The sequence below is a fragment of the Pteronotus mesoamericanus genome, unplaced genomic scaffold, assembly GCF_021234165.1.
Source record: "Pteronotus mesoamericanus isolate MK-2021 breed Mesoamerican mustached bat unplaced genomic scaffold, CSHL_Meso_final contig_134, whole genome shotgun sequence".
Classification (NCBI taxonomy): domain Eukaryota; kingdom Metazoa; phylum Chordata; class Mammalia; order Chiroptera; family Mormoopidae; genus Pteronotus; species Pteronotus mesoamericanus.
In genome coordinates, this window is record NW_026555061.1 from 3,040,791 (window position 1) to 3,066,839 (window position 26,049).

The 26,049-nt window shown below is 40.3% G+C and overlaps 1 protein-coding gene across 5 annotated transcripts in view; it reads right to left on the bottom strand.

Moving 5' to 3' along the window:
• The window catches only part of QKI (QKI, KH domain containing RNA binding), a 146,542-nt gene extending 120,716 nt beyond the window's left edge, over positions 1–25,826 (bottom strand). For 2 of the 5 annotated variants that reach the window (XM_054595361.1, XM_054595369.1), the window contains exon 1: positions 25,219–25,430. In XM_054595361.1, coding sequence (XP_054451336.1) covers positions 25,219–25,360 — 142 coding nt within the window. In that variant the 5' untranslated portion in view covers positions 25,361–25,430. Of the gene's footprint in view, positions 1–25,218 lie in introns of all 5 variants that reach the window. The other 3 variants (XM_054595400.1, XM_054595389.1, XM_054595379.1) reach the window with 2 other exon arrangements.
• Positions 25,827–26,049: the final 223 nt, after the last annotated feature.

The following is a 26,049-nucleotide window of genomic DNA, read 5'->3' on the forward strand; positions in this document are numbered from 1 at the left end:
GGAAGATAACGACAGCACACAAGTAGTCAGGAGCATCTCTCATGCTCAGAATTTGGAGTTAAGAGGGCTGACATCTTTCCAAGTGCTAAGTCTCCCTTCAAAGTCTGCCTTGGAGGCCAGCACTTTATGCCTGTAGTCTGGTTAGGTGGATTTCTTTACAGATAAGTACTAGTCTCATCTCCACCTTATGGTTATGAAACTGAGGTCTGAGGATTAAGCACTTCACCAAAGATCACATAACTTGTGAGTCAAGATCCAAGCCACATCTGACTCCAAAAGCTGCATTCTTTTACTCACACCGCTCTGCTAGCAAAAGCGGTCCTGAGACTGAGGAATGACAGCAGACAGTAAAAGAGTTGGAAAAAGATGGGGAAGAAGGTCGAAATTGAAGATGTAGATAAACAGAAAAAGAAAGAAAAGTGCCAATGTTTACGTGGGGGCGGGGGGGTACACACAAATAAAGGAAAAGAGAGAATGGTATAATCTAAACTATTCCTACAACGCAAGTCAGATGAGATTCTCATTTAAGATCTACCAGGAACTTCCTGCGTGTCCTTCAACAAGCCACTTAAGTTTTTCATGGTCTATGTTTACTTTTACTTCTAAGGACACCTAAGATAACTCTAGACATAAATTTCTCAGCCTGGTAGAAGAAAAAAAAAATTTCACGGAATAACAAAGTTAGAAACCGTTTGGCACCTAACAGCCCGCCCCATTCTGCCTTCCCACAGCAAGGGGCTGGGTGCGGGACCCCTGGCAAGCAACAGGGCCTCCGCTGCCATCCTCCTTCCAGCTGTAGAAGTGGCTTCCGTGGGAACAGGCTGGTGGCTGGAAGTGACTGACAGACAAGGCTGGTGTCCAGACAATACCTGGACCCGAGCAGTATGCAAAGCAGCCTTTAAAGAGAATAAACAACAGAGTTTTGTGGTTTCATCTGGTTCGATAGCAGGAAAACACCAACCTAGGGAACACTGGATTCTAGATACGTAAATCCGCACTTTAATTATTATGAAGGAAAGGAGGATTCAAGCAGAAAGAACATGGATGTATAGTTATCACTCTGATGACATTAATGTTGACAGATCTGATATGATCCGGCGGGGGGGAGAAAACCTGAAGTAGATCCTTCTGTCCCCTCTCAAGGATTTTTTCCCAAACCTTAATTTTCAGACTCCTACTCCCATCTCTGTACTAGACTAATACGTTTATCAGTGCCTATGATGATCCAGGTAAGTGGTTCTGTTTTTCTTGCTCAAGGTACTTCATTTACTCAAAAACTTCTCAAAACACAGGCCAATGAAGGGTTGTGTATTTTAAGAGTAGCCACATTAAGGTTTAAAGATATGCACATTACCATTCAAATTAAGAATTTGTTCCTTGAAACTAATACCTTGTTTTCCCTTAGAAAATTCATAATGAACACAATTTCTAAAAACAAAGTTCTGTCCTCACCAAGGCCTGCGTTGATAGGAACAGGTAGAATATTACTGACTCAAACCAAAGTCTAAAAAAATAACCTTATTTCAAACGGCACTGCACCACTGCCATAGTGCTGGGAAATGAGCAAAACCTAGCCTTGAAGAGATGAACCTCTCCTTAATAGTGGTTTAAAATGGTTTAAGCATTCTTAGGAAGACTAAGTACAGCAAGATTTACAATCTTTAGGTAATTTCATAGGCAACAGAAAAACAGGCTGTACATTAGAACCCGACAGTATACTTTGTTTAAAAGCAGGCAAGTGTGTAAAAGACCGTAAAATCTCTCAAAACCAGGCCAATTCACAGCCACCTGAGGCATTAGCAGTAACCTTTAGTAAGAGGCACATCAGAATAAAGACATCAAAACATCAACCCCCTCTCAGGTGGTCAGTGTTACACAAACAAGCTTTGAAAGAAACTTAATACACTTCCTGCATCATGAATATGTCTTTTCTCTTATGAAAAGTGGACACTTTCTAGTCAAGGAAGGTATTTACATTCAACAGACCAAAGCCATAAAGATAATTTAATGTAATGTGTATACAAAAGAGGGCAACTCAAGATAAGAGGAAAACTGACTCTCCTTTGTCTTTGTCCAGAACTAACCTAAATGGTCACTTCATGTTAGGTAAAATGTTGTTTAAGGAAATTTACAAAACAGCTGACTACATGGTTGATCTGCGATGAGGAACAGAGAAACAAAGTGCTGAAGTGAAATTATGGGGGGGGGAGGACTTTGTAGTATCTCAGTCTGCTTCCATTTCTTCATCTAGAAAATAGATTTGTTTCCAGCTCACACAGGACTGCTGTCAAGGTTAAGATAATGAATACATACACACATATATCTATATATAGATCTATATCTATATATATCTGACACATATACATGTATGTCCATATCATCATTATCAATGACTGTGACATAAAATGATATGTTCTGGAAACTCTATATCCTGACAAATAGGTCTGAAAGATAATTATCTGCTGATATGATGAATATCAGTTAACCTAAAATTTGTAATTGCTCTTTTCCTAGAATCTATAAGCATATACCCACCAAATAACCAAATACTGTTTGCAAATGTAAATTCATCATAAATAGCAAGTGGATATAGATGTAACAAAGATACAGCTTAATTTTTCCAACGCATTCTTACTAAGCTTGTCTTTAAATATTCAATTAAGAAAACCTTACAAACTACTCAAATATAAACCCCACAGTGCATTTTGCTTATTAAAAATGACTCTTAAATACTTGAGGAAAATATTCTCTACAGCATTTCCCACAACACATTATTTAAAAATGTTAAGAGCTTTTGGCTCCAGGATCTGACCTGTTTCCGTTTAACCTCTTTTCTAGAGTTCAATTTTTAACCTCAACTAAATAACCTGGGGGAAGAAAGCTGGGGGGGAAACATTCTGGCTTATAATGTGTATTTGCGTAACTACAACTCAACACCTTAGAAAAAGTATCTACACAAAAATAACAGAAAAGTATCACATCTTCTACTGCCACCTTCAAACTGCAGTGCCACTGCGCGTGCCCCCGTACGTTGCCCCATCCAGTCCGCCAACCCTGTGAGCCCGCGCTCACCCAGCGATGTGGCTGCTCAAACACAGGACTCCAAAACCCTTCCAGGGCAACTCAGAATTGCAGAGCCTTCGGTGTTTCAGACTCTGGCCTGAACAGTCCTGAACCCAGCAGCAGCTACCTTCAATGGAGGGACAGATGCGGATGTGAACGTAAGCGTATCACTAACAAAAGGGAAAAAAGCTCTTTTTAAAAAGTGAACCACCAGCAGCATCTTTGGGAAATGAATTTGGTGTCAGTTTATAAACAACTACACCCGACCTGCTACACAAAAGTAGCCAGGTTTCAGGGAAGGACTATGTACATCTATACACACGTGTGCACACACACCCACAGACACACCATACTTATATCATTAGTATATGTATATCATTTGTTATAAAAATATATTAAACATATTAAACTTATTAATATATTACATATGTTCATAATTTATATATATTCCATATACCTTATTCTTGCTTTATCCTGTATGTTAAAATACATGAAACTTTGTTTTTTTTCTGAAATTGAAAATAAAGCTCTCCACATTTTGATTTTCTGAATGAGGACCATTAGATTTAAAATATAAGTATATTTTAATTCTCTCACAAAGGCTCAGCATAAAGAATATTTATCTTTGGGCTCTACCTCTGAATGATAAACTTGCCACAGCTTTCGTAAGTCAAATAAACAAAACGACCAAGCAACTAATCATTGATAAGGAAGTAGAGGAGTTTATTTATTTTTAAACTTGGCAAATTTCAGAGGTGACTCACATTCTAATGCATAGTCAACATCAGATACTAAGCTCACTTCTCCTATGGATGTATACAACCAATCTAGCACTTAAAGTAATTTAAATGAAATGACTTTTAATGACAAACTTACAATTACTGGTACATACTGTATTTTGCTGTGTGTAATGTGCTGCCGTGCATAATGAGAATCCATGTTTTGTGCGCATTATACACGGAAAAAATAGGACTATTATACCCATGTATAATGCGCATCCTTATTTTTTCCTCAAAAATTTGGGCAAAAAAAGTGCAGATTATATGCAGCAAAATACGGTAGTCAACAAGAAAGAAATAATACTCCTATTACTTTTTGGTTTTCATACCTGCAGTCTCATGCACAACCTCAATAAATTATTTCCTAAATACAGAGAGTCCGTAAAACGTTTTTTTCCTTCTTTTCTCACTTTCTCAGCCACCAAATAATAAATTCCTACTTTTACTTTAAAACTAAACACTTCTATAATTCTATACTTAAGAACATAGACTTAACATAGCTACACTCTTACTACATAATATACTGTGCTGCCCAGAAAAATATAATTTATCACATCAGGGTCATGTATCTAAGCAAAATCTAATAACCTCTTAGAAGAAATAATTCTTAATTTCCTTCAGAACCCAGCAGTTTCAAGAAGTATACCAAGAAATATTTGCATATTTTGTATTAGCACTTTTACATTTTAAACACTTACCATCCTCAGATAAGTCTAACAAATAATTCTCAACTTGAACACAGATATCTGTTAACAAGTATGGGTATAACTGGTGAAAAGCACACCTCCAAATACATGCTACAATATATCAAGATTCAGAGTTGAATTCTCTAAACACTGTATATTAGATCAAGGGTTAGGTTATTCATAGGAGTGACAGGCATTAGTCACTTAGAATTTAAAAGTAACAAAGTCCAGATTTCTCATCATAGAAATTCTACCATTGTGTCTAAATTTTATAAATAGTTTAAATACAATGTAAGACAGTAAAGACTGACAGTTTATGACAGATCTTCTATCAACTGATTATCACTTACAAACCCAGAGTATTTTGCATCCTTTAAGATTGTAGTCCATGATCTAAATGGCAGAAACATAGCATGTGACCATAAGTGTATTCAATCGATTTCAATTCTTTTAGGCATATCATGCGCTAAAATATAAAAAGACAGCAATATTTTAGATCTTTAATAAAATACAAAAATGCATGTGCTAAATGCTTTATATACAAAGCATAAGCAACTTTAAACCAAGTATCTCTAGCTCTTAAATAGAACACTCAAGTGTCATTCATCTAAACTAAGCAGGCCAAGCAAAATATCCTGTGATTCCTGTGTTCTGCTCCTCAATGTCTAAACGGGTGGATAAATTTAAAGCCTCTTCTCTCAAGAGTTGCTTTATAGGCAATTTTCTCCCAGTATCAAGGTCTGCAATTTCCATTTGGCTGCCAGTTTGCGATTAAATTCATCACCTTTATTATAAAAATGTGCTTTACTCCACGGCCTGCTGCACAAGAACTATAAGGAAAACATTTTTCATCGCTAACGGCAAAATCATTCTAGGGCAACCACCACATCCACTCAGACATTAGCTTCCTCAACCTGATGTAGTAGCCTATCACTCACAGGAAAAACCTGTAACAATTGTGTAACCCACAGAAACAAAATTCTATAGAAATGCCAGACTTTAAGGGTTTGTTGTTGTTGTTTTAGAGAAAATGCAACCAAACTCCTAATTTTTGTACCAAGTTTTACTGTGAATGAACGAACTAACCACAAGATAAAAGATGTCAATATACAGAATATTTCCAAATTTAGTAAGATGACAAAATAATTTCTAAGTTGGATAATTATCTATCTTTTATTCCATTTTTAAAAGTTCATGGTTTGTTTTGTAGCTTATCTTTCACTATCAGGGCAAACAGCCAATGGTAAAAAGTAAATAATCCTAAGATACATGTTTACATTTATACAACATTTCTTCCTAACTTTACCTTCTTGATAAGTCACAAATAAGCTTCAGAGGAAAAAAGAAATTAAGTATTTCCCAAATAAACGGTATTAAAGCTAGTTACCGTGACATATTTAGGATAACGATATAACTCACTTGTGAGATTTAGGTTTATTGAAGATTATCTACATAACATTTACTTGCACAAACTTGGCCTGTATGCTGAAAGTTCAAAAATCTCGTATTTTTAACTCGACAGCATTCATTTTAGAATTTACCAGGGGCGGGGGGAGGGGGGAAAGAACTACATTTCACATTAAGCCAAGCCTGTAAGCAGTGGAATGACTGGATCATGCAACATGTAGGGACCTGGAAGTGTTCATCTCCCTGCAGGAAGTGCTGCGTCCACTTCCACCCCAACCTGCGCGTGCCTGTCACAGCAGTTAAAGCGCTGAAGAGCAGTTTCTTTCTTCATTTCTCTCCAAACCACCGCATGGCTCCCTTAAAGACTGAACTAAAACCTGTTCACCTTTGTACCCCAGCACCTAGTGAAGTGCTGGATTTAAAAAAAAAAATGCTTGTTGAAACCTAAATTACAGCAGGAGTCAACAACGGTTTTGATAAAACTACATAGGTTACAACCCATTAAATCTCTATTAGTCACAACCTGCATATTTAAATGGAACAGAACAAGAAAATACTAGATTATATTACAGGTAATACAAGTATTTCCTGAAACTTCCATTTCAGCTATTTGGTTATATAAATATATGTCTATGTACATAATATAGATCTCTTTTTAGGTAGCATTTTAAAAATGTAAGATACATACCTTTTCTGCTTCATATTTATACCATTTTCCTAGTCCATATTTATACTGTCAGGGTATACATCCTTGTTATTCAGTAAGTACTATTATCCGAGAGACTCTTCATTCTCAAAATGAAAGACTTAACTATCAGAACCCTCTTAATTATCACTACTTGCTCCAATACTTTTACTCTTTTCCCCTTCTCAGGCTCCAAGCTATCTGCCCTTAAATATCAATAAATAAGCTAACTAAAAAATCAGTATTCAAATCTGAACAACTTGAGACAAGGTAAAATGCAGTTACCATGTAACAAAATTAAAATGCTGCTCTGGTATATCCTATTATGTTCAGTTAATATATTTCAACGAGAAAATCAAAGTTCTTTGTTAGTCCTTGGGTAATAAAAAAAATGTGAAAAATAATACTCTCATACCTCTTACCACCACATAAAATAAATTTTCCCATCACCCAAAACCGAGGTCACTCGAACTCAGACCTTACTTTCATCTTCCCTCATGACTGTCATTCTCTTACAGGATCCATTTACCCCTCTGCTATCTGCTCCTTTTCGTATTTCCTTTTATTCAAGATTTATAAAAGAACAGCTAAGCATTTTTTAGAGGCATCTCTCCTAAATTAATCACCCTTCAAAATTTAGATAAGCCTACAATATCCTATGAAACTACAACCTGTACAGAACATCAACACACACGTACTAGTCTGCCAATGGGGACCTAAAACTGAGTACTTAGGAGACAAGTGGCTTTTTCACCTTCCCTTATCTTTTTCTTAGTCTTTTATCACATTATTGGCAAATGACCTATATCTACAAGGAAGTGGGGGAAGTGAAGGGGGCCGTGAACAGCTCACGCTAACAAAACGATTTTCAAGTATCTGCCGTGTAGAGCAGGGACAGTGCAAGCTCTTGGGTAAACAGACACTGAACGGCTCCTAGACCGACACTCAGCCGGCTGGGCAGCGCTGACGGAGAGCCTGGACCCAGGGGCGGGCCTTTTGTCTTTGACTTATGTCAGCTTCATGACAATATCACTCCTTGCATTAGATTTTTTTTTTTAATTTAGAACAAAAGGTAAAAATACCCTGGGCTAGATATTCCGAGGAAACAGAATTTAAATAATCAAGACCCCTCACATCAGAAGGTAGCCACATCTCACGAATTATCAGTCACAACACAGTTCTCCAGAGAAGGGATCAGGCCCAGAGGCGCTCTGATGGCTAGTAACATCACATTCAGATATGTTTCTGTCACAAGAGCCAAATGAGCTGCCATTCCTGAAACTGGTTGTTTCTACTACAGAAAACTTCATCGTATCATACACTTTGTAAATGAACAGCATTCACACATATAATGAAAGGATGGAACTGTGATCTCTAACATCCGTACCAGATGTAAAATCTCAGAATTAGAGGGTTTTTTGCTTTGAAAAAGAACAAATTCTTTTTTTGTAAAAATCCTTTGGGTCTTCACATCAAATGCTACTCTACTATCTACCCTGCACTCCCCGCATTTTAAAGGCTGCTGCAAACTAAATGCCATTGAAACATCATTTTATTATATGACTAAAGAACAGCTGTAAACTACTGCAATCTGAAAAATATTTTTCTTTTTCAAAACTTAACAAATCCTCTTCACCTTACCATTCCCTAGTTTAAAAAATTTAGGCTTAAGACAGGCATATGCTAGAATATGAAAATATTTTTCTGTGCATATCTATTTTAAAGTATGTTTCAACTTGATTAACTTGTTGGGATTCCATATTTTCATTCATGTAGTGAACTGTATTTTAAAACAGCAAGTTCCAATTTTTATTTAAATAACAAATACACTGAATTGAACAAAATTTACTACCGTAACCGTTTGCCTCAACTGTTAGATAATTAAAACCGAAAAGGGCATTTTTTCCTGCTTCCTTTAGGATGAAATTTGAAATAATCCCAAACTAAATGAAATTTAACTACTTTTTTCAAAGGATACTTTGATCTGGCTTGAACCAGCATTCTCATCCACAACTAAGGTTTTCAAACACTTATTTAAACCCTCCTGCCCCTGGGATCCACAGCTCTTCATAATCCTCTGAGAAATATTTCCCATAATGTATCCTTAGGCCAGTACCTCCAAAAAGAAAAGAAAAACAAAGCAGTCCTTTACCAAATAATCTCAGAAACAGCTCAGTTAAACCAAGTTAGTTTTCTTCACTGCAGACCCTGGATATTTAACCCGTCAATGCACGCTGATTTCACAAAAGGCAACCGCAGCGCTGGCCCTACAGAACCCTTCTGTTCTCAGACCATCTAGAGGCCAACAGTGCATGGAGCACAGTTTGCAAACACATCCCTAAAGCCTCCCTCAACTCAAGAGTCAAAGTAGCCAATCTTCAGTCTCTCCCATCAACCCTAAAACTGCAGTCTTTGCGGCCATTAAAGCAAAAGGAAACCGAGAGGACGGAAAGGCAGGGGCAGGACTAGGCAGCTTCGCACGCGCAGACCAAGGCGCACGGGACTCACACACGCACCAATCCAGACGCGCCTCGTCTTCCCCGCACCCGAAACCAGCGCATCGCCGGCACGCACTTACAGAAAAGAACTAAAATAAATGTCATGGAGAATTAAGTATATCCAGCTGGAATAGTGAAACAGAATAGAAAACCAAAGTACAGACAGATTTTTTTTAATAGTTAAAATAGAAATTAGGTAGCAAAATATAGGGGGGTAGGCGTTAAGAAAAAAATCTGAAAATAGGTAGTAAGCAAAACAAGCCATCACATTTATGTAAACTAAACAGAAACAGGGAAGCAGATAAAAGGGGTAAAAAAACTAAAAGAAAGATATAAATGAATCTCCCATTATCAATAGGACAGTCAGGCATTTAAAGCTTTCTACAGCAGAGAACTACTTTCTTTCTCCTATTGGAAACGTTCTCATATTCAAAACATTTTTCCCTATGTCTAGGACACTATTCCCTTAACTTTTCTCCACTTCAATCCCATTTACCCCCTTCAAAAGCCAGGTGAAATTTTACCTCTTCTGAAACATTCCACAACCTCTCCAGCCTCAAGTGGCCCCTAGCACCAGTCTTCAGCCCTCTCTTGTTATGTTTCTATTACTTATATTACTTTTCTTTTTGTACTATTTACTACTCAGACAACTTGAAAGTAGAAAATGAATCTTAAGCTTTGCTGTATTTCATAGCATGCATTCAAACACTTGCAAATAGGATAAAAAATTTCAAGTATGTTAAGTCATTAAAAACTAAAGTGAAATATACAGCTGACATTACTCAAAAACTACATGTCACGTAACAGTAATCACTCAGCTGGAATGCAGCATAGAATGCTGATATCCAATTAACTGCACTGCAAAAATAAAAGTACTTGGTATTCACACAGCCTAGTTACAACACTTAGTAACTGAAGGCCTTGTCAACAGTGAGTAATAACTTCTGAAACCATTACCTATCACACAAGCTTCCTGCAAGCAAAGTGACATGCCCAAGAGAACAGTTAAGTAAATTATAACTCTGTAAGATAAACTATGTTATCAGAAAAGTATATTGTCAAAGAATATGAAATGACAGGGGGAAATGTTCATAAAGTAATGTATTTTTTAAAAAAACAAAGATAGTACAATAGAATTCAAACTTCGTTATATCCATAAATAGAGGAGAGGAAAAACAACTAGGAAAAAATCTATCAAAATGTAAAGAGTGATTATCACTGAATTATGAGTGATTTTCATTTTTTAATTAATACGTTTTAGATTTTTTTCATGAAGCATACTTATGATAATAAAATAAATGTGTATACCTCTTTATTATAACACATTTTTAATGACTACTAAAAGTAATTTAAACTTCTCATAAACTCTCAAACGACTTTAAGAAACAATCTTAAAAATGTATACACAAAACAGGCCTTTCTTAACTATCCCTGAGAAGAAAAAAAATAACCCCCGTTATGGTTAAAAGATGTTATGCTATATTACTTCTCTGCTTTCACCAGCCCCAATCCCAGGATTCAGAGACCATAAATCATGCTATTGCCAAAGATGACCTGAAAACACTTGCATCTTCAATGCAAAGTAATACCACCATGAGATACCACTTCCCACTGGTCAGAATGGCCACCATTAACAAGTCAACAAACAAGTGCTGGCAGGTTGTGGAGAAAAGGGAGCCCTAGTGCATTGCCGGTGGGAACGCAGATGCTGCAGCCACTGCAGAAACCAGTATGGAATTTCCTCAGAAAACTAAAAATGGAACTGTCTTTCGACCCAGTGATCCCACTGCTGGGATTATACCCTAAGTACCCTGAAACACCAATTCAAAAGAACCCCTGCACCCCAATGCCCATAGCAGCACAGTTTGCCATAGCCAAGTGCCAGAAACAGCCTAAGTGCCCATCAGTAAATGAGTGGATCAAAAAGCTGTGGTACATTTATTTACATGATGGAATACTACACAGCAGAAAGAAATAAGGAGCTACTACCCTTCTCAACAGCATGGGTGGAATGAGAGAGTATCGTGCTAAGAGAAATAAGCCACGTGGTGAAAGGCAAACACCACATGATCTCACCTATACATGGAACCTAATCAACAAAACAAACCAGTGAGTAAAACCGAACCAGACATGGAAATAAAGAACAATCTGACAGTGACCGGAGGAGAGGGGTGAGGAGGACAACAGGTCAAGTCAAGGAATGTGTATAAAGGACCCGTGGACAAGGACAAGGACAAAGGGAGAGGAGAGAATGTGGGGGGGACAGGGCAGGGGAATGTAATGGTGGAAAAATGGGGACAACTGTAGTTGAATATCAATAAAACAAGTTAAAAAAAAAGAAAGAAAATGTTTGCCTCTTCAATTTTCTACTTTTTAGTAACAAAAACAAAGAGAAAAAGGACAATGGTGGGGAACACAGTTCTACAAAGGGACCCACAGAATCTCTTCATCCCTGGTCCTCTACATATAAGCAAAGAGGACATACAAGTATATGAAGCCTGTCCAGAAAAAGGTCAGCCACTGTTAAAAGGATGAGAATGGTTTGCGCGACATCAATGTAACATGGCAGCCAAGGACAGCAGACTAGAATGCACATACATGAACAATGACAACTTCACTGTACTAGTCAGTTGGGGGCGGTAGACACTGCTGAGTGAGCATGTGTACCGTGTGGCCGTCATTCAAAATAAGTGAGTGAGTAGAGCAACAAACTGCATCCAATTTTGTGTTAAGCTTGACCATTCCTCCACGAAAACTACTAGGATGACTCAGAAGGACACAGTTACGAGCAACTGGTGATTGGCAGCTTCATCACAACAATGCGCCTGCTCATGCATCACATCTTGTGCAGAGGTTTCTGGCAAAACAGTAAATCACCCAGGAGACTCAGCCCTCCTACAGCCCAGATCTGGCACCCATGACTTCCGGATTTTCCCAAGGGGAGAAAGGGAAGAGATTTCAGACTGTTGACGAGATTCAGGAAAATATGACCAGGCAGCTGGTGGCGACTGGGAGAACTGTGTGAGGTGCCAAGGTGCCTGCTTAAGGGGACTGAGGCGTCACTGTCCAACATACAGTGTTTCTTGTTTTTTCTATCTTCTTCAATAAATGTCTCTATTTTTCATAGAACATGGCTGGATACTTTCTGGACAGACCTTGTATATTCTTCTACCACGTCTGAGTTCAATTCCAAGTAACTGAAGGAAAAAGGGCATTTACAACCGACTTGGCAATTTAAAAAGCTTAACAACTAGAAAAATATCATTTAAATGTGTTATTAACAAAAACATCTACTTCCAAAGCATATCTTGGAAGGAACTTAAATAAGCAATTTTTCCAACAATTTTGTATGGCATATTTTAAAGCAAAATATATAATATTTACCTAACAAAAAAAACTGACAAGGAATGCTATAAACTATAATAAAGTAAGATAAGATTACCTTTTTACTGCTGATAATTTTTTATTACTACAATAAAACTAAAATCCCCAAAAGAGCTTACTCACTCTTCAAATAACATATAGTAACTAAACCATGACACACATTTTTTTTTCTGACTTGCATTATTAGATAGAAATCAACCATCTTGTTTAAAACTTTAGAATTGCAAAGCTAATACACAAATAGAGGATCTTTAAAAATACTGGCCTCAGTTCCCCACCAAAACAAACAAAACCCTACAAACAGCAGAAAGAGAGAAAAAATATTTCAGGGAAAAAAAGCTGTAAACAATTCGATGTCCTAAACCAGTTATATTTTATATAGTCAACATACTAGCATATGGTCTCTTAAAAAAGACGTTCTTTAAAGAAATATCACAACTGATTTACATGCCACCCCAAATACTACAGTCAGTTAACAGCCATTAGTCATATTCCTAGTCAACTCTTCTTTTCCAGTTTAAAAGAGAAAAAAATTCCTATTCTAGTAAAAGGGTTATTTCTCAACACATTTTAATCACTAAACACTGTCTTTTGTGTACTAATATCTCCATCTGCTGGAACATAACTTCCTTACTATTAAAAGTTCTTAAGGACAAAAACTTTGTAAAGGAGGCTTTGCAACTACTTAGAAATAAAATCTTAATACTTCATTTCTTCCTAGGGATTTTCTCTTACCTCACAGAACTTTAAAAGCTTCAAAAGCTATATTTTTTTTTTTTTTACCAATATTCTTCAGAAGAGATCATTAATTAAAACAATTTGCCTGTTATGTTCTCTTCTTTATCTGCCCTTCATGAATAAAATACAAAGCACTAGTCTAAACAGATCAAACTTCTCGTTATAAGTTAGCCATCATTACGTATTTCTTCTGATTTCTGCTGGACATGGGGTAAAAGCAGTCAGTACAACAAAAGACCTTAGCTAATAAGTGACAACATTATAAGGTCAAAAACAAAATTTGGTAAAAAATAAATACTTACTATAGATAAAGGACAAAAAAAGAAGAAAACTGTAATCCAATTAGAAAAACAAGAAGTCACTGGCTATATCTGGTGATTTGTAATGTGTCTAAAATGTATTTTAAAAGTTTAAACATATTCAGCATTTTTACTGTTATTAGTAACACCATTTTGAAAGTGTTTTCTTTATATTGTAGGGTAAACCAAGTAATATTGTCACCATCAGAAATCATGTTATTTTGGTGTTGGCAGAAAAAAAATATGATTATAATATAAAACAGAATGTTAAAATTGAATTGAAAATACAAATATAAGTTTTTCATACAGTTTAAATGGAAACTGTTTCGTGCTGTCCACAGAAAACCACCTGGAAGTAACCTTACCATGACAGAAAGAAACGTGTTGGCCAATTCCAGCTGTGGGGCAGGGAAGGTACAAGATGAGTTTGGGACATCAAGCTGTCTCAGAAAGTAAAGATTTCAAAGACACAAAAGCCAGGTAGACTATTGCTGGCCAAAGTTCTGCCACTTTGAATCAAAAAGAGTAATTGTACTTGACTTAAATATAGTAAGTCTATGAAAATCCATGACGCCCATAACGATCATCATGAAGAGAGAAAGAAAAAATTCATTAGTCACCATTTGAAGCAGCTAGCAAACCGACCATTACTCAATAAGAATAAGCATCTATCTGGCTTTTCCAGTAGGAAATTGTTTAAGGTTAGCAATATATTTCCTGCTGGTGAAAGAAAACTTTACCTTTTAAAGAACACCTAACTGTACAGCGCACCGCCTATGATGTGATAACTGAACCTATTCATTCTTTGAGACCTAACTTCCAAAGTAGGACACACAGGGCATTAAAAAAACAAATTCAATGACAAGGAAGTTGTATCAGTATCAAATCAGAGAGATGGGGTTGGGGGCGAGGCAGGATTGTTCTAGATTTAAAAGATTTAGTCTTAATTCAGGGAGTGGTTCTACGTCAGAATTCTGGTTTGGACAAGCCACTTACATTGTAGGGACAACCACATAAATCAGAATATAGCCTGGTTATCACACCACATGTGGGGCTAATCCATTTTGCTCTGTGACGTCACTGTGTAAGGAAACGTTAGACTTTAAAGATACATAAACATTTAAAGATGGAATGTCAAGATATTTCTAATTTACTTAAAATAAATAATATAAAAATAAATATAAACTAACTAAACTGGATGATAAATATAGAATAAAATGTAGTATAAAGTTCTCAAAAAGTCTATATTGTACTGTATAAGACACAGATTTCACAATAGATAAGTGAAGTTTGGACAAAATTTTCTCCAAGTCATACTAATTTAAGAATTCCTAAAATCCCACACCAATAATTTCTTCAACTCTCTTTAATTTGGAGAAATAAAAGCTCAATTTTAAGTAACCAAAAATTGAGCTGACAGCTAAACAAATGAGCCCCACGTGTTCTCAATACTGCAGGATGAATACAGGAACTTATGGGTAAGAAAAAAAGTGTATGTTTATTTTTAGTTAAAACACTTTTTTTAAAAAACTGCAGAGTTTCAACAAAATACAGAAAGCTCAAAATATCAATGTATGTATTGAACACTGTTTCCCCTTATTCTTCGCGGTGTCCAGCGGCTGCCTCCGTGAACCCACGCACAGCGCGTGCGCGTGCCGGTCCGCCCGCAGTCACTGAGGCGCCCCGACAGAATCCGAGCCTTCAGTGGTTCCCTCCAACGCTCAGAGAGAAAGGCAGCTTCTCACCCTGGCACTCAAGGCCCATGACAATTGAGCCCTACCGCAGTCTTCCGGCTCTACGCTTAATGCTCAGTACTTCTCCCCAGTTCCAACCAACCTACTCTACGCACAGTTCCTGACGGCTCTCGGCTCCCCATCGCCACTGCTGGGGCGCCGCTGCACCTTCCCTTCTCCTAGGACACGCGCCACCCTCCACTTACCTCGTTAAATCCTCCCAAGTATTCACACCAGCTCGGGTTCCACTTCTCAAAAAACCTTACTAGAAACTCCAAAGTGACTTCTGAACTATCAGAATGCCTGCAGTGAGTGATTCTCCTACACAGAAGGACAAATAACCTTCCCGGTTTTTTCCTTCTCTATCTTCTGTAAGCAGCTTTGTTTGTCTGATTGTCAGTCCTATCAAAAACGACAGAATTGGATGATGCCGCCTTACAGTCTGAGAAACTCTTTGGCATATGATACTCTTTAGCCTCTGAGTACTCTGATAGGAGGTCAGCGTGGCACTTACAGAGGTTAGATATCCTGTCCAGGATAACCACACAATTAGTTAACTGCGAAGTCATGATTAGATCCCACATCTACTAGTCAGAGAGCTCTTACCACTTCGCAATGCAGTCTCACTAGCACCTGAACAGAAACAGAAACCATCTTCGCCTTCTGCTGGCTCACGTGTGTACACACGTGTACACACACAGAACTGACACCTGAACACCTGGCATCACCACGGGAGCATCACTGCAACAATGGTGGCAGCAGTATCAATAGGAGAGAACTGGGTACTGAGGTTTTTATTTCTTCTTAAAAATTTTATTCACCTGACATCATGTAGCACCAATTCTAACAGAGGAATACAATTACTGTAATACAGGATGCAAAAAACTGGGATGTATACTTAATTGTTTGGAATACACAGTACTGGAAAGCAGCCGTGCACGCCCCAGATGCGGACATCTGGGACGGGACGCACTGGTCGCCCAGGGCAGCTCCTACTTCCGCTCCACCCCACACCGTCCGCCTCCCAGCTGTCCCTCTTCAGAGCTGCTACCGATAAAACCACGGGGCTGCTGCCACCCTCGCTCTCTCCACTGATGCAAGGACACGCTCCGGGCCTGAATCGCCTAGCAATCAATGGTGCACCGCTACCTCAAATCTTCCAGTCCGAATGCTGTTTCCCTTGAGTACTTAATGAAAGTGAATAGTCATCACAGTAATAACAGCAGCAACCATGCTAAATGCATATTAGATATCCTTTGGTTACTAAGAACTTTAAGTGAATGAGTTGACATCCTCTATGAGGGGGGTACACAAAAAAGGAATTTATTTATTAAAAATTATTTATTTATTACGTTTAAACTTCAGTCACCTTCAAAGTACTCTCCATTTGAGGCAGTACACCTATTGCGAGGTTTTTTCCACTGCTCAGAACAGTGTTTGAACTCATCGATTCTGATGCCTTTTAGTGCTTGCTGTTTTTTTGTTTCACCTCCTCCACATCAGCAAAACATTTCCCTTTGAGGACTTTTTTCATCCAGAGAAACATAAAAAAGTTGCCTGGGGAAGAGATTGGGTGAATAGGGAGGGTGGGGCATAGGGGCCCTGCCGTTTTTGGTTAAAAGCTGCTGAATACTCAGTGTGGTATAGCCAGGTGCACTTGTAAATCACCCATCATGAAATGGGCAAACACATTAGAGAGTCTTCAAAAAAAAATAATAAATTCATGGAAGCGGAATACAGCCTCTCACAACAACGCCAGCTGGTACACTGATACTGATAGGTTCCTAAAACACTCACCTAGAAGGGGAAACCTGTACTACAAGAGATCCACCCTTCAGAAGGTATTCCAGCTTTTTGGGGGTTCCCCCGCTCATGAAAATACCTTACTTTCTCACTTTTACTTTCACAAAACTATCATAAAGATACACCGCTTAACAATCCTAATCCAAGACTTCAAACAGCTGGTGCTCAAGTCCTACATATCACACAATTATTAAAACCCCCCAACTGCATGTTCACAACCTCAGATCACAGCAGCTTTTAGCACCTGGAGCTCCTCCGGATTTTTCTTCTCCAGTTTCACTTACAGGGTGGCAGGCACATTCACAAAACGGATCAGAAGGTGGAACTGAGGGTCTAGCTCCAACTCTAACACTATCTTGCCTGGTGATCTGGACAATTCACCACCTCTCTAGACCGCAGTCTCAGTACCTATGAAATGAGAGCATCCCTCGACTCTCAGGTCCCTTGCAGTTCTGAAATTCCATGATCTGATATTAATTTAATTTTCCTTACATTTTAAAAAGATATCGTTGGTACCTTTTTAGTTTTTTCATATATACACCTCTTCAACTATTCCTTGTGAAACACTTTTCAGACACCATAAAACATTATGACAGTAAGAGGTAATGAAAAGAGGTTTCAAATGGAAAATGCTTAAGTTCAATTTCTACCATGTGTTTTCCTACTTCTTTTAAATGTAGTAAATATGTTAGTTTTGTTAATTTTCCTATATATTTAAATGTTAAGGTAACGCAAAAGCCAAGGATTTCCCCCAAATTTGCAAATGACCAGGGATCATGGCCTTACAGCAACCTGTCCTGCACCAAAGCCAAAAGCAAGGTGCTCCTCAGGACCCATTCATTCCCCTTCCTGCTGCTGGTATATAATCATTTCAACCCTGGGGGCCACAGATAATGCCTAACTTCCTAAATCGGCTCTGTTTTGGAACTTCACCTTCCCCAGCACCCATTCCCAAGGATTTCAAGACCAGCTTGAATGCACACCACCCACTGCACCTCTCCCTTTAAACACACGCATGTCTCCCTTTAAACGTATGCATGCACTCACACACACCCTTTCCTTATTATCACCATGGCTGTATAACACGGGTCCACTTTTGCATTTAGTTGTTTTTCTGACACCTCAGTATCCTTCAGAAGCATCCAAACTAATTTTGTTTTATTGTAAATAATGTAACAGGAATGTTACAGAAAACTGATTCAATTCTCTGGCCTCAAAATTCAGTTTAATAAAATATATAGGTTAAAATCAATATATGAGGCAACATTAGAAACACAAACAAAATTTTATTTTGTTAGATTTAACAGGATGGCTGGATCTTTAAACTAGAACTTCTGCTTCAGGAAACTGAAGATATGGTAAAAACAGTAAGTACAATCATTTGCTTGTTAATTACAAGAATTCTGGACAAATCACTTATCTAGTATAAACTATATTGTTAAAAACTCATAGTTTATTTTAAAACACTGTTAAGACTAAAGCAGAAAAGCACTCCTTGTAAGAGGGTTAAGTTGCAGTTAACTGAATATTTCAACTTATTTTCTAATACCACTCTTTCAAATTAGCTGGAAACTCCTGTGTTTAAAAAAAATTGCTATTTGTGTTAAATTACTGTAACTGCCACATAAGTTTATCCTCAGCTTTCTTCTAACTAAAACCATTCAAATAATCTTTGTTGGTCCTGAACACACCAAAACAGCACTTGGGGACAAGCATCTTTCCTATTTACTGTGCTTCGCACAGAGTGCCAGACCTCCATGCTGGCTGAACATTTACAGGTAGCTGGCTGGGGAAAAGGCTTACCTCTGGAATTCCACCAACACCCAAATCTTCAAGAGCTGGGTGAGCGCTACGAGCTCGTCCCTGCTCATGGAGTACCACACTCTGTACAAGGACTGGCTTGCTTACTGACTTAGCTTTCTAATTCTTATTCACACCAGTGGTAGTTAATTAAAATTAAGCTCCATAAGGGGAAGTACTGCAAATAATAGTGTAAGATGTCTAAAAAATATCATTATTAAGAAAAAAAGTACTTTTTCCTAATTGCCCCAAATCACCACCAATTATTATAGTTTGCTTAATCCCATACTTTGGAGAAACTAGGAATCAAAAAAAAAAAAAAAGAATGCAAGTGTCAACTTAAGTATTAATTCAACAATATCTCACAATGTACATGTGCCAGGCTATGAGGTGGGCACCCTCAAGAAACTAATTTCAGCAGGGTAGACAGGTAACATCACAATGTTAAACAGGATGGCCACATGTAGAATACCACCCAGCGCAGACTCGCGTTCTATTTACAGCTGAAGGGAATCGAAGTTTTGTCACCCTGCAGCTGCCACAAGAAACAAAATACTCAGCAGACCCTTTGGCCCAAGAGACTTAGAGAAGCCTGCTTCAGGAAGGGCGTCTTAGGAGGCGGCTCGGCCTAATCTGGATGAAGCGTGGGCGACGGGAGGGCTTCAGACAAGGGCCTGTGGGCTGGACAGCCCTGGGCCACGTTGCTCAGCTGCCCAGCAAGGAAGGACCTGCCTGCCCAGTGTGTTCAGCTCTTCCTCTCTTCCTCAGTGACCTGCAAATCGCCAGCTCTCACTTCTGAAACCTAAAACTCCATCCCCGCCCCCGCCCCGCCCCGCCCTCACACCCCCCCTCCCCTTTCCTCCTTTGTCCAAAGTGTCTCCCAATATCCAAATATGTATTCCAATGTTGCCTCACTGTCTTTGGAATTTTCAGACTTAGGGCAATTCCCCCTGAGTATGTATTAAAAATCTGAGTTTCTCCTCATAACCTGTCTCTTAATTTGATTATTAGCCCAGCTAGAGCTTAGAAAGTGGGAGAAAAAGTAGTAAATTTTTTTAGCATCCCCCCCCCCCCACCGGTCAAATTTAGTAAAACTAACAAAACAATCTGTAACTATGAAAAGTTTAATGCTAGTTTGGCTGTCTGATAAATGAAAATAAAACACAAAAATCTTCCTTGGACATCAAACAATGTAGCAATAATATTCTGGGCTGCAAAATTGAAATGTCAATTTTTAAAAAAAGCATAAGCATTCCCTAAAAGTTCTCATTAAGGAAAAATGCCTACTGCACTTAAAATTCACACTGAACTGTCTTAATGTCACAAAAGAGGGGTCCAAGAAAATAAGTCCTGTCGATCATGTAAATAAAAAAGTTGGTGCGTAAGTCCATTTATGACGTCATGACATAGGCCCACGCACTACCCCCGGCCGTTGGCCCAGAACAGACGCTGCGTATCTGCACAGGAGCTAGCATACAGACAGCAGAAAGTTGCTCAGTGGGCTGCTTTTTAAATTATCAAGAAATAAAGAGTAACAATGGCATGGCATTGTCCATCTCCAACAGAGAAAGGGAAGTTTTACCTACCAGTACACCATAAATCAAACAAATTGTATTAACTACATGGACCTTCGCAAGTAAATTAAAATGTAGTTCCATTCCAGTCAGATTATGAAAAGCTGCCCTTATGATCAAACCGCTATGATTCTTTATAACAAAAAAAAAGTCAAAATGCAAAACAAAACAAAAACTTTACATATCTAAGTAAACTGGCCTCAAAAAAAAAAGGAGTATCTGAATCACGCCCCAATAAAGGCGAGGCCAAAGCAGAGGGAATGGGGGTTTAGCACACTTGGGTTTTGTTGCAGCAATCTATTTCCCTTAAAGGCAAACCAAAACCATTTGTTCTTATGGAAAAATGATGCACTTCAATCAGCTTCGGGACAGTGACTTAGTGAGGGGCTAATAACAGAAATATATGTGTACAAAACATTTAAAAAGCCAAGGTAATTGTTTACACTGATAGTCTCAAAGCCATTTTAAAAAAGGTGCTCGTATCAAACACACCAGCAAATGCTATTAGCAAAGAAACCTATTTCTATTAACTCAATTACATCACATCTGTGGGAGTACAGTTTTTACTACAAAACATATAAATTTGAGAAAGTTGAGAAAAAGGAGTCACCTTCTAGAACCTCATAGTATTTGAATACGTATGCTGACTGCGGGGGAATTACGCTTCCAAAACACAGAACGAACGCTGAGCCTGTGACCTAAGGTACAGATCATTACCTTACTGAGCTGGGACACCTCCTCCGTGAGGGGTGAAAAGGACAATGGAAAGAACAACTGATTATAAATATTGGCTCCTTATTACTACTAAGTCAAAGGGCTGGGCATACATGCAAAATCTTTGCTCCTAAAAAACAGATTTAAAAAAAAGACAGATTAATTGCTTTAACTTAAGTAAAAGCTACTTGTCACACACATTGATTACTGTCAACAATCTTTCAAGAAAGAATACCCTAAAATTGTACTAAATGTATATAGCAAGAATCCTCTCAATACTAACCAACAGCCACTTAATTTTCAAATTAATGGTAATTTCAGACAAGCAAGATTTCTTTAAAAATCTCTGAAGTATTAGAAAACTGAGGGTTTTATACAGTCAATAATGAATGCATAGTAAGTGAAAATAAACATCAACATGGAGAAATGTTAACTAGCAAAATGGGTTTTAATTTAAAATATTTTTGCCCACATGTTTAAGGGACAGCACAGTAAGCTGAAGTCAAAAAGAAAATATATTATCTCCCACCATTTTTTTGGTGGGACCAGGAGAAAATGAAAATACATTTTTCAAACCAGTAATGCAGAATCTAATCTAACATATTGGCTCACTGTTACTAAGCCACACACTAATTTTTCAGATAGTCATGATAAAAAGATTTAGGGTGGCCGTCCTCATACACCATACTATGCATCTGTTAATTTTCAATATCAAGAATTTTTAACCTCTCCTCTGCCTAAAAAATAAAAGCTCAAAATCTGATTTTTAAATCCCTAGCTCTCCATTTTCCCCTATTTGGGATTTTTAAGTCAAATTGATTTATTTTTCAATAAAATTCTTCTTAATTCTAAATTACAATACTTCATAGAAACAGAATTTTCATTCAAGTACTGTTGCTGCTTAGGTTTCATGTCATGACAAAGGTTTAAATAAAACAAAAACCTTTCAACTACTCTTTCCCATGGATGATCCCAAAGTTCAGTTGAAAACCCTCCTAAAGACAGCAGTTTAAGACTTTAAGACTTCTGTTTCATCTGTAATCATCTCTATCTTCAATGAGAGATTCTTAAGTATTGGAATTATCAACTGAAGTTACATTCTTTATATGACTGTTCAAACTTAGAATGTACTCACAACTTTAAACAACAAACAGGTTGAAGTTCTGTGGGAGGAATGTCCACCATTCCACCTCTCTCTACCCCCCAATAAAAGATAGTCTATAGTCAAAAGGTAGGTTAACCTGAAATGGAATTAAAACACTCACCTAAAGCATTCAGGTATTATGGTCTAAGAAAATCTAGAACACCGAAATCTCAAATTTGCAATTAGCCAAATAAATATTTTCAAACTGACAAGCCAAAATTTTTAAAACTTACTTTTGAAAAATATTTTAATATGGAATTTCAAAAATACTATACTCGAAATTTCTAGTTATCGGTAAATACATCCATTGCAACTAAGTACAGTATCTTGGTTACAATTTACAGTTTTATCTAAATTTAAAAAGAATTTTTCAGTCAATCCTATGAACAAAGGAAAATGTAATCCCTCACCACAAATAGAAGTGATGATTAATTTGTTTTGGACAATGACAAGCCACAGAGGGGCAAAGCACAACTTGCCAAATTTCAGAATTAAATAATCTGGCACACACACAAAAAAAAATGATGCACTTCAGAAATCAATTTTTTTTTCAGTCAAATTAAGTTTATAATAAGGCTAACAATTACAGGAAGCACCTTACCCCACACTAAGGAATAGCCCCTTTTCCTGCATGTTTGTACTGATAAAAAAAAAAAAAAATCAAACTTCCTAGTCATTTTGTGCTGTCCTTTTTAAAGATCCTGGCTACTATACAGAAGCTCTCTTTATTCTGGGGAGTTGAAAAGGCTAAAACAGGATAGACTAAAACTAATGGAGTAAACCACATTAAAATGTATATATACACACACACTACTATTTAGAAATGTATCACCCTCATCTAGCTGTTCTCCCTGCATTTAAACCAGAGAAATGAACAAACATTTGTTAGAGACAATGACATAATTGGAATTCTAGATCTGGAAAATTAAAATGATCGAAGCTAAACGTCGAAAACTTTCTAACAGAGAACCAACGCCAAATTATCATTTACAGTTTTTTAGATCAACATAGTATGAGAGCATTTTAGAACTAATCAGAAAAACTCAAATTCACTTTTTTTAAATACACGTAAGGTGAAAATATTTTCAAACCCGTTTTTATAATCTTATGCCATTTATTGAATTCAACATTTTAATTTAAAGAATGCAATTAAACTCTAATCCTAAATATCGTCATGACCAATTTTCACTTTAACGTCTATAAAGGATTCCTTTTAAACAACTGTTCTTAAAGGGGGGGCCTCTAACTTCACCGAAATATGCCCCGTAGAAAATAATAGCATATTATTTCTGAAATGTGATAAGAATGTACTTGCAAACATTAAAATAGCATATTTAATGTTTGCAAATACACATATGGACACAAACTACAGATGAAATACTCTATGAGCTAAGTTTCAACTAAATTTAACACAGGTGAGGTTACTTGGTGTGTTTCACATTTTGCTCCAATCATTTCTATTTTAAAAACAATAACTGGCGCCCCTTAGCGCTCACATTTGGAAATGCCCGACTCAAGAGTTCCAGCATTTTTTTTTTTTTTTTTTTTTTGTGACATTCCAGAAAGTTTTCTGCCTCCACAATCTTTCAAAGGCCAACCCAAGTAGGAGCAGCAGAACCCCCTTAAAGGGACAGCTCGCGTGTTCTCGGGCGCAGCTGGCGATCGGCAGCCGGGCCGCTCCGGCGGCGGGGAGCCCGTTCCAGCGCGGCCGCTGCTGCGGTCCAGCCTCGCAGGCGGAGGCGAGAGCTCGGCAAGACCTGCTCTGCACTTGGAAACTGTTTCTGTGACTTTCCTGACAACAAAAGCTCCTGGGAGTCCTCTTGAACCATCTTTCACCACAGAAACGTTTCCGGTCTTTTGTTCTTTAGTGACATTCCATCTCTCTTAAGCTTCGGGTTTGTTTTCCCCAGCTCGACTTCAAAAATCTCCAAATTCTTGTAAAAACCCTCCAGTCCATTGTTCATCTCTTAAAAACACCCACTTTTCCGTTTTATTTCAACATTCCTCCTCCGACGCTGCCGGACACAAAAAGAAACCCCTTGCCAGTCCGTTTTTAAAGCAGACCGCCGCTGGTCCTCTCCTCCCTGCGGCGCCCGAGCGTTCCCAGCCGCCGGCGAGGACGCCGCCGGGCCGCTGCCCGAGAACTTGCGCAGAAGCCCCCGAACGGGCCGAGCCGATCTCGTCGCGCTCCGCGCCCACATCCACCTGGGAGGCTGTTCGGCCGAGTCTCCGGTCTCTCGGTGGCCGGTCTCCCGTCCCGCCGACTCGGCCCCAGCGTCCGGGCGCAGCCCTCCGCCGAAGTTCCCAGAAACTCGGGCAGCGGCGCAGCGCCGGCCTCGCGGTATTTCGTGCTCGCCCCCCACTGCCCCCCCCCGGGAAGTTAGACTCCCAAACAGTTCTCGCTTCCCCAAACAAAAGGACACAAAGTGCTTTCCGCTGTCATTTTGTGCTCGCCTTCGGTTACGGCCGCGTTACTTTCGCTCTCCGGTGGAATTCCTCCAAGTGAGCGAGCCCCACGCGGCTTCCCTCGAGTGTGTCCGTGCTCCACAACTCCCACAAAGCACAGCCCCCGGGCCCCGCGCGGGGAGCCGCCGGCGTCCCCCGGAGAGGCCCCGGGAGCGGCCCGCGCCGGTGTCCTTCAGGCGCCCGGGGCGCTGGCCGGGCTCCTCCCGGGAGGCCCGCGGAGCTCGCCCGAGTGGCGCGGGGTGCGGGGTGCGGGGTGCGGGGTCCGGGGCGCGTCCTGCCCGCCCGCCCGCCCGCGGCGCCCCGCGAGCCCGGCTCCGCGCCCTCTCCCCACGCCCCCCCGCCCGGGCCTCTCTGTCCCCGCCGGCCGCGACCTCCCCGCCCTCCCCGCGCGCCGGCGGGCGTCGAGTCCCGGGCGCGGGCCGCGGGGGCCGGCGCGGCGACTCACCTTCGTCCAGCAGCCGCTCGAGATGGTTGAAGATCCCGCAGAAGTTGGGCAGGCTGCTCATGAGCTTCTTGTCGTTCATCAGCTGCATCAGGTAATCTGGGGTGGGCTTCGGCTTCTCCTTCGTTTCCATTTCCCCGACCATATTCCAGGCTCCGCAGCTCACTCCGCCAGCCGCCGCCGCCGCCGCCGGAGAGGAGGGAGGGGCGGGGAGCCCCGGCCGCCGGCCGCTCGGGACTCGGCGTCCCGCTCCGCTTCGCTCCCGCGCCGGGCGGCCGGACCGCGCGCCCTCCCCGCCCCCGCAGGCACTTTCCGCCGCGGCTCCGCGGCCGCCGGCTCGGCGCGTCCCTCTCGAGGCCGGCGGGGGAGGCGGGTCTCCGCGGGCCGAGTGCGGGCGCGGGCCGCTGGGCGCCGGACGAGGAGGAGCCGAGCCGCCTCTCGCTCGATCGCTCTCTCCGCTGGTCGCGCCCGCTCTGCCGCCGCCGCCGCCTGCGCCGCGGGCTCGGGGTCTCTCTGGGCTGGTCCCCGCCGCGGCCGCCTCTGCCTCTGCCGCTGCCGCTGCCGCCGCCGCCGCCGCGCTCTGACTCCGCTCCTCCTCTTCCTCCTCCTCCTCGCCGCCGCCTCCTCCTCCTCACTCACTTGGCGGCGGAGTTCGCCTCAGTTCAGGCGGCGCTGCCAGCGGCGGCGGCGGGGGAGGGGCGGCGGGTGGGGAGGGCCGGGGGCGGGCGGCGGGCGGGGCCGCGCAGGGCGGCCGTTAGCGGGGCAGGCGGCACGCTCCGCCTCCCGCCCCCCGCCCCGGGCCGCCGCTGCGCCGCTCCTTCCCGCAGGGTGGGC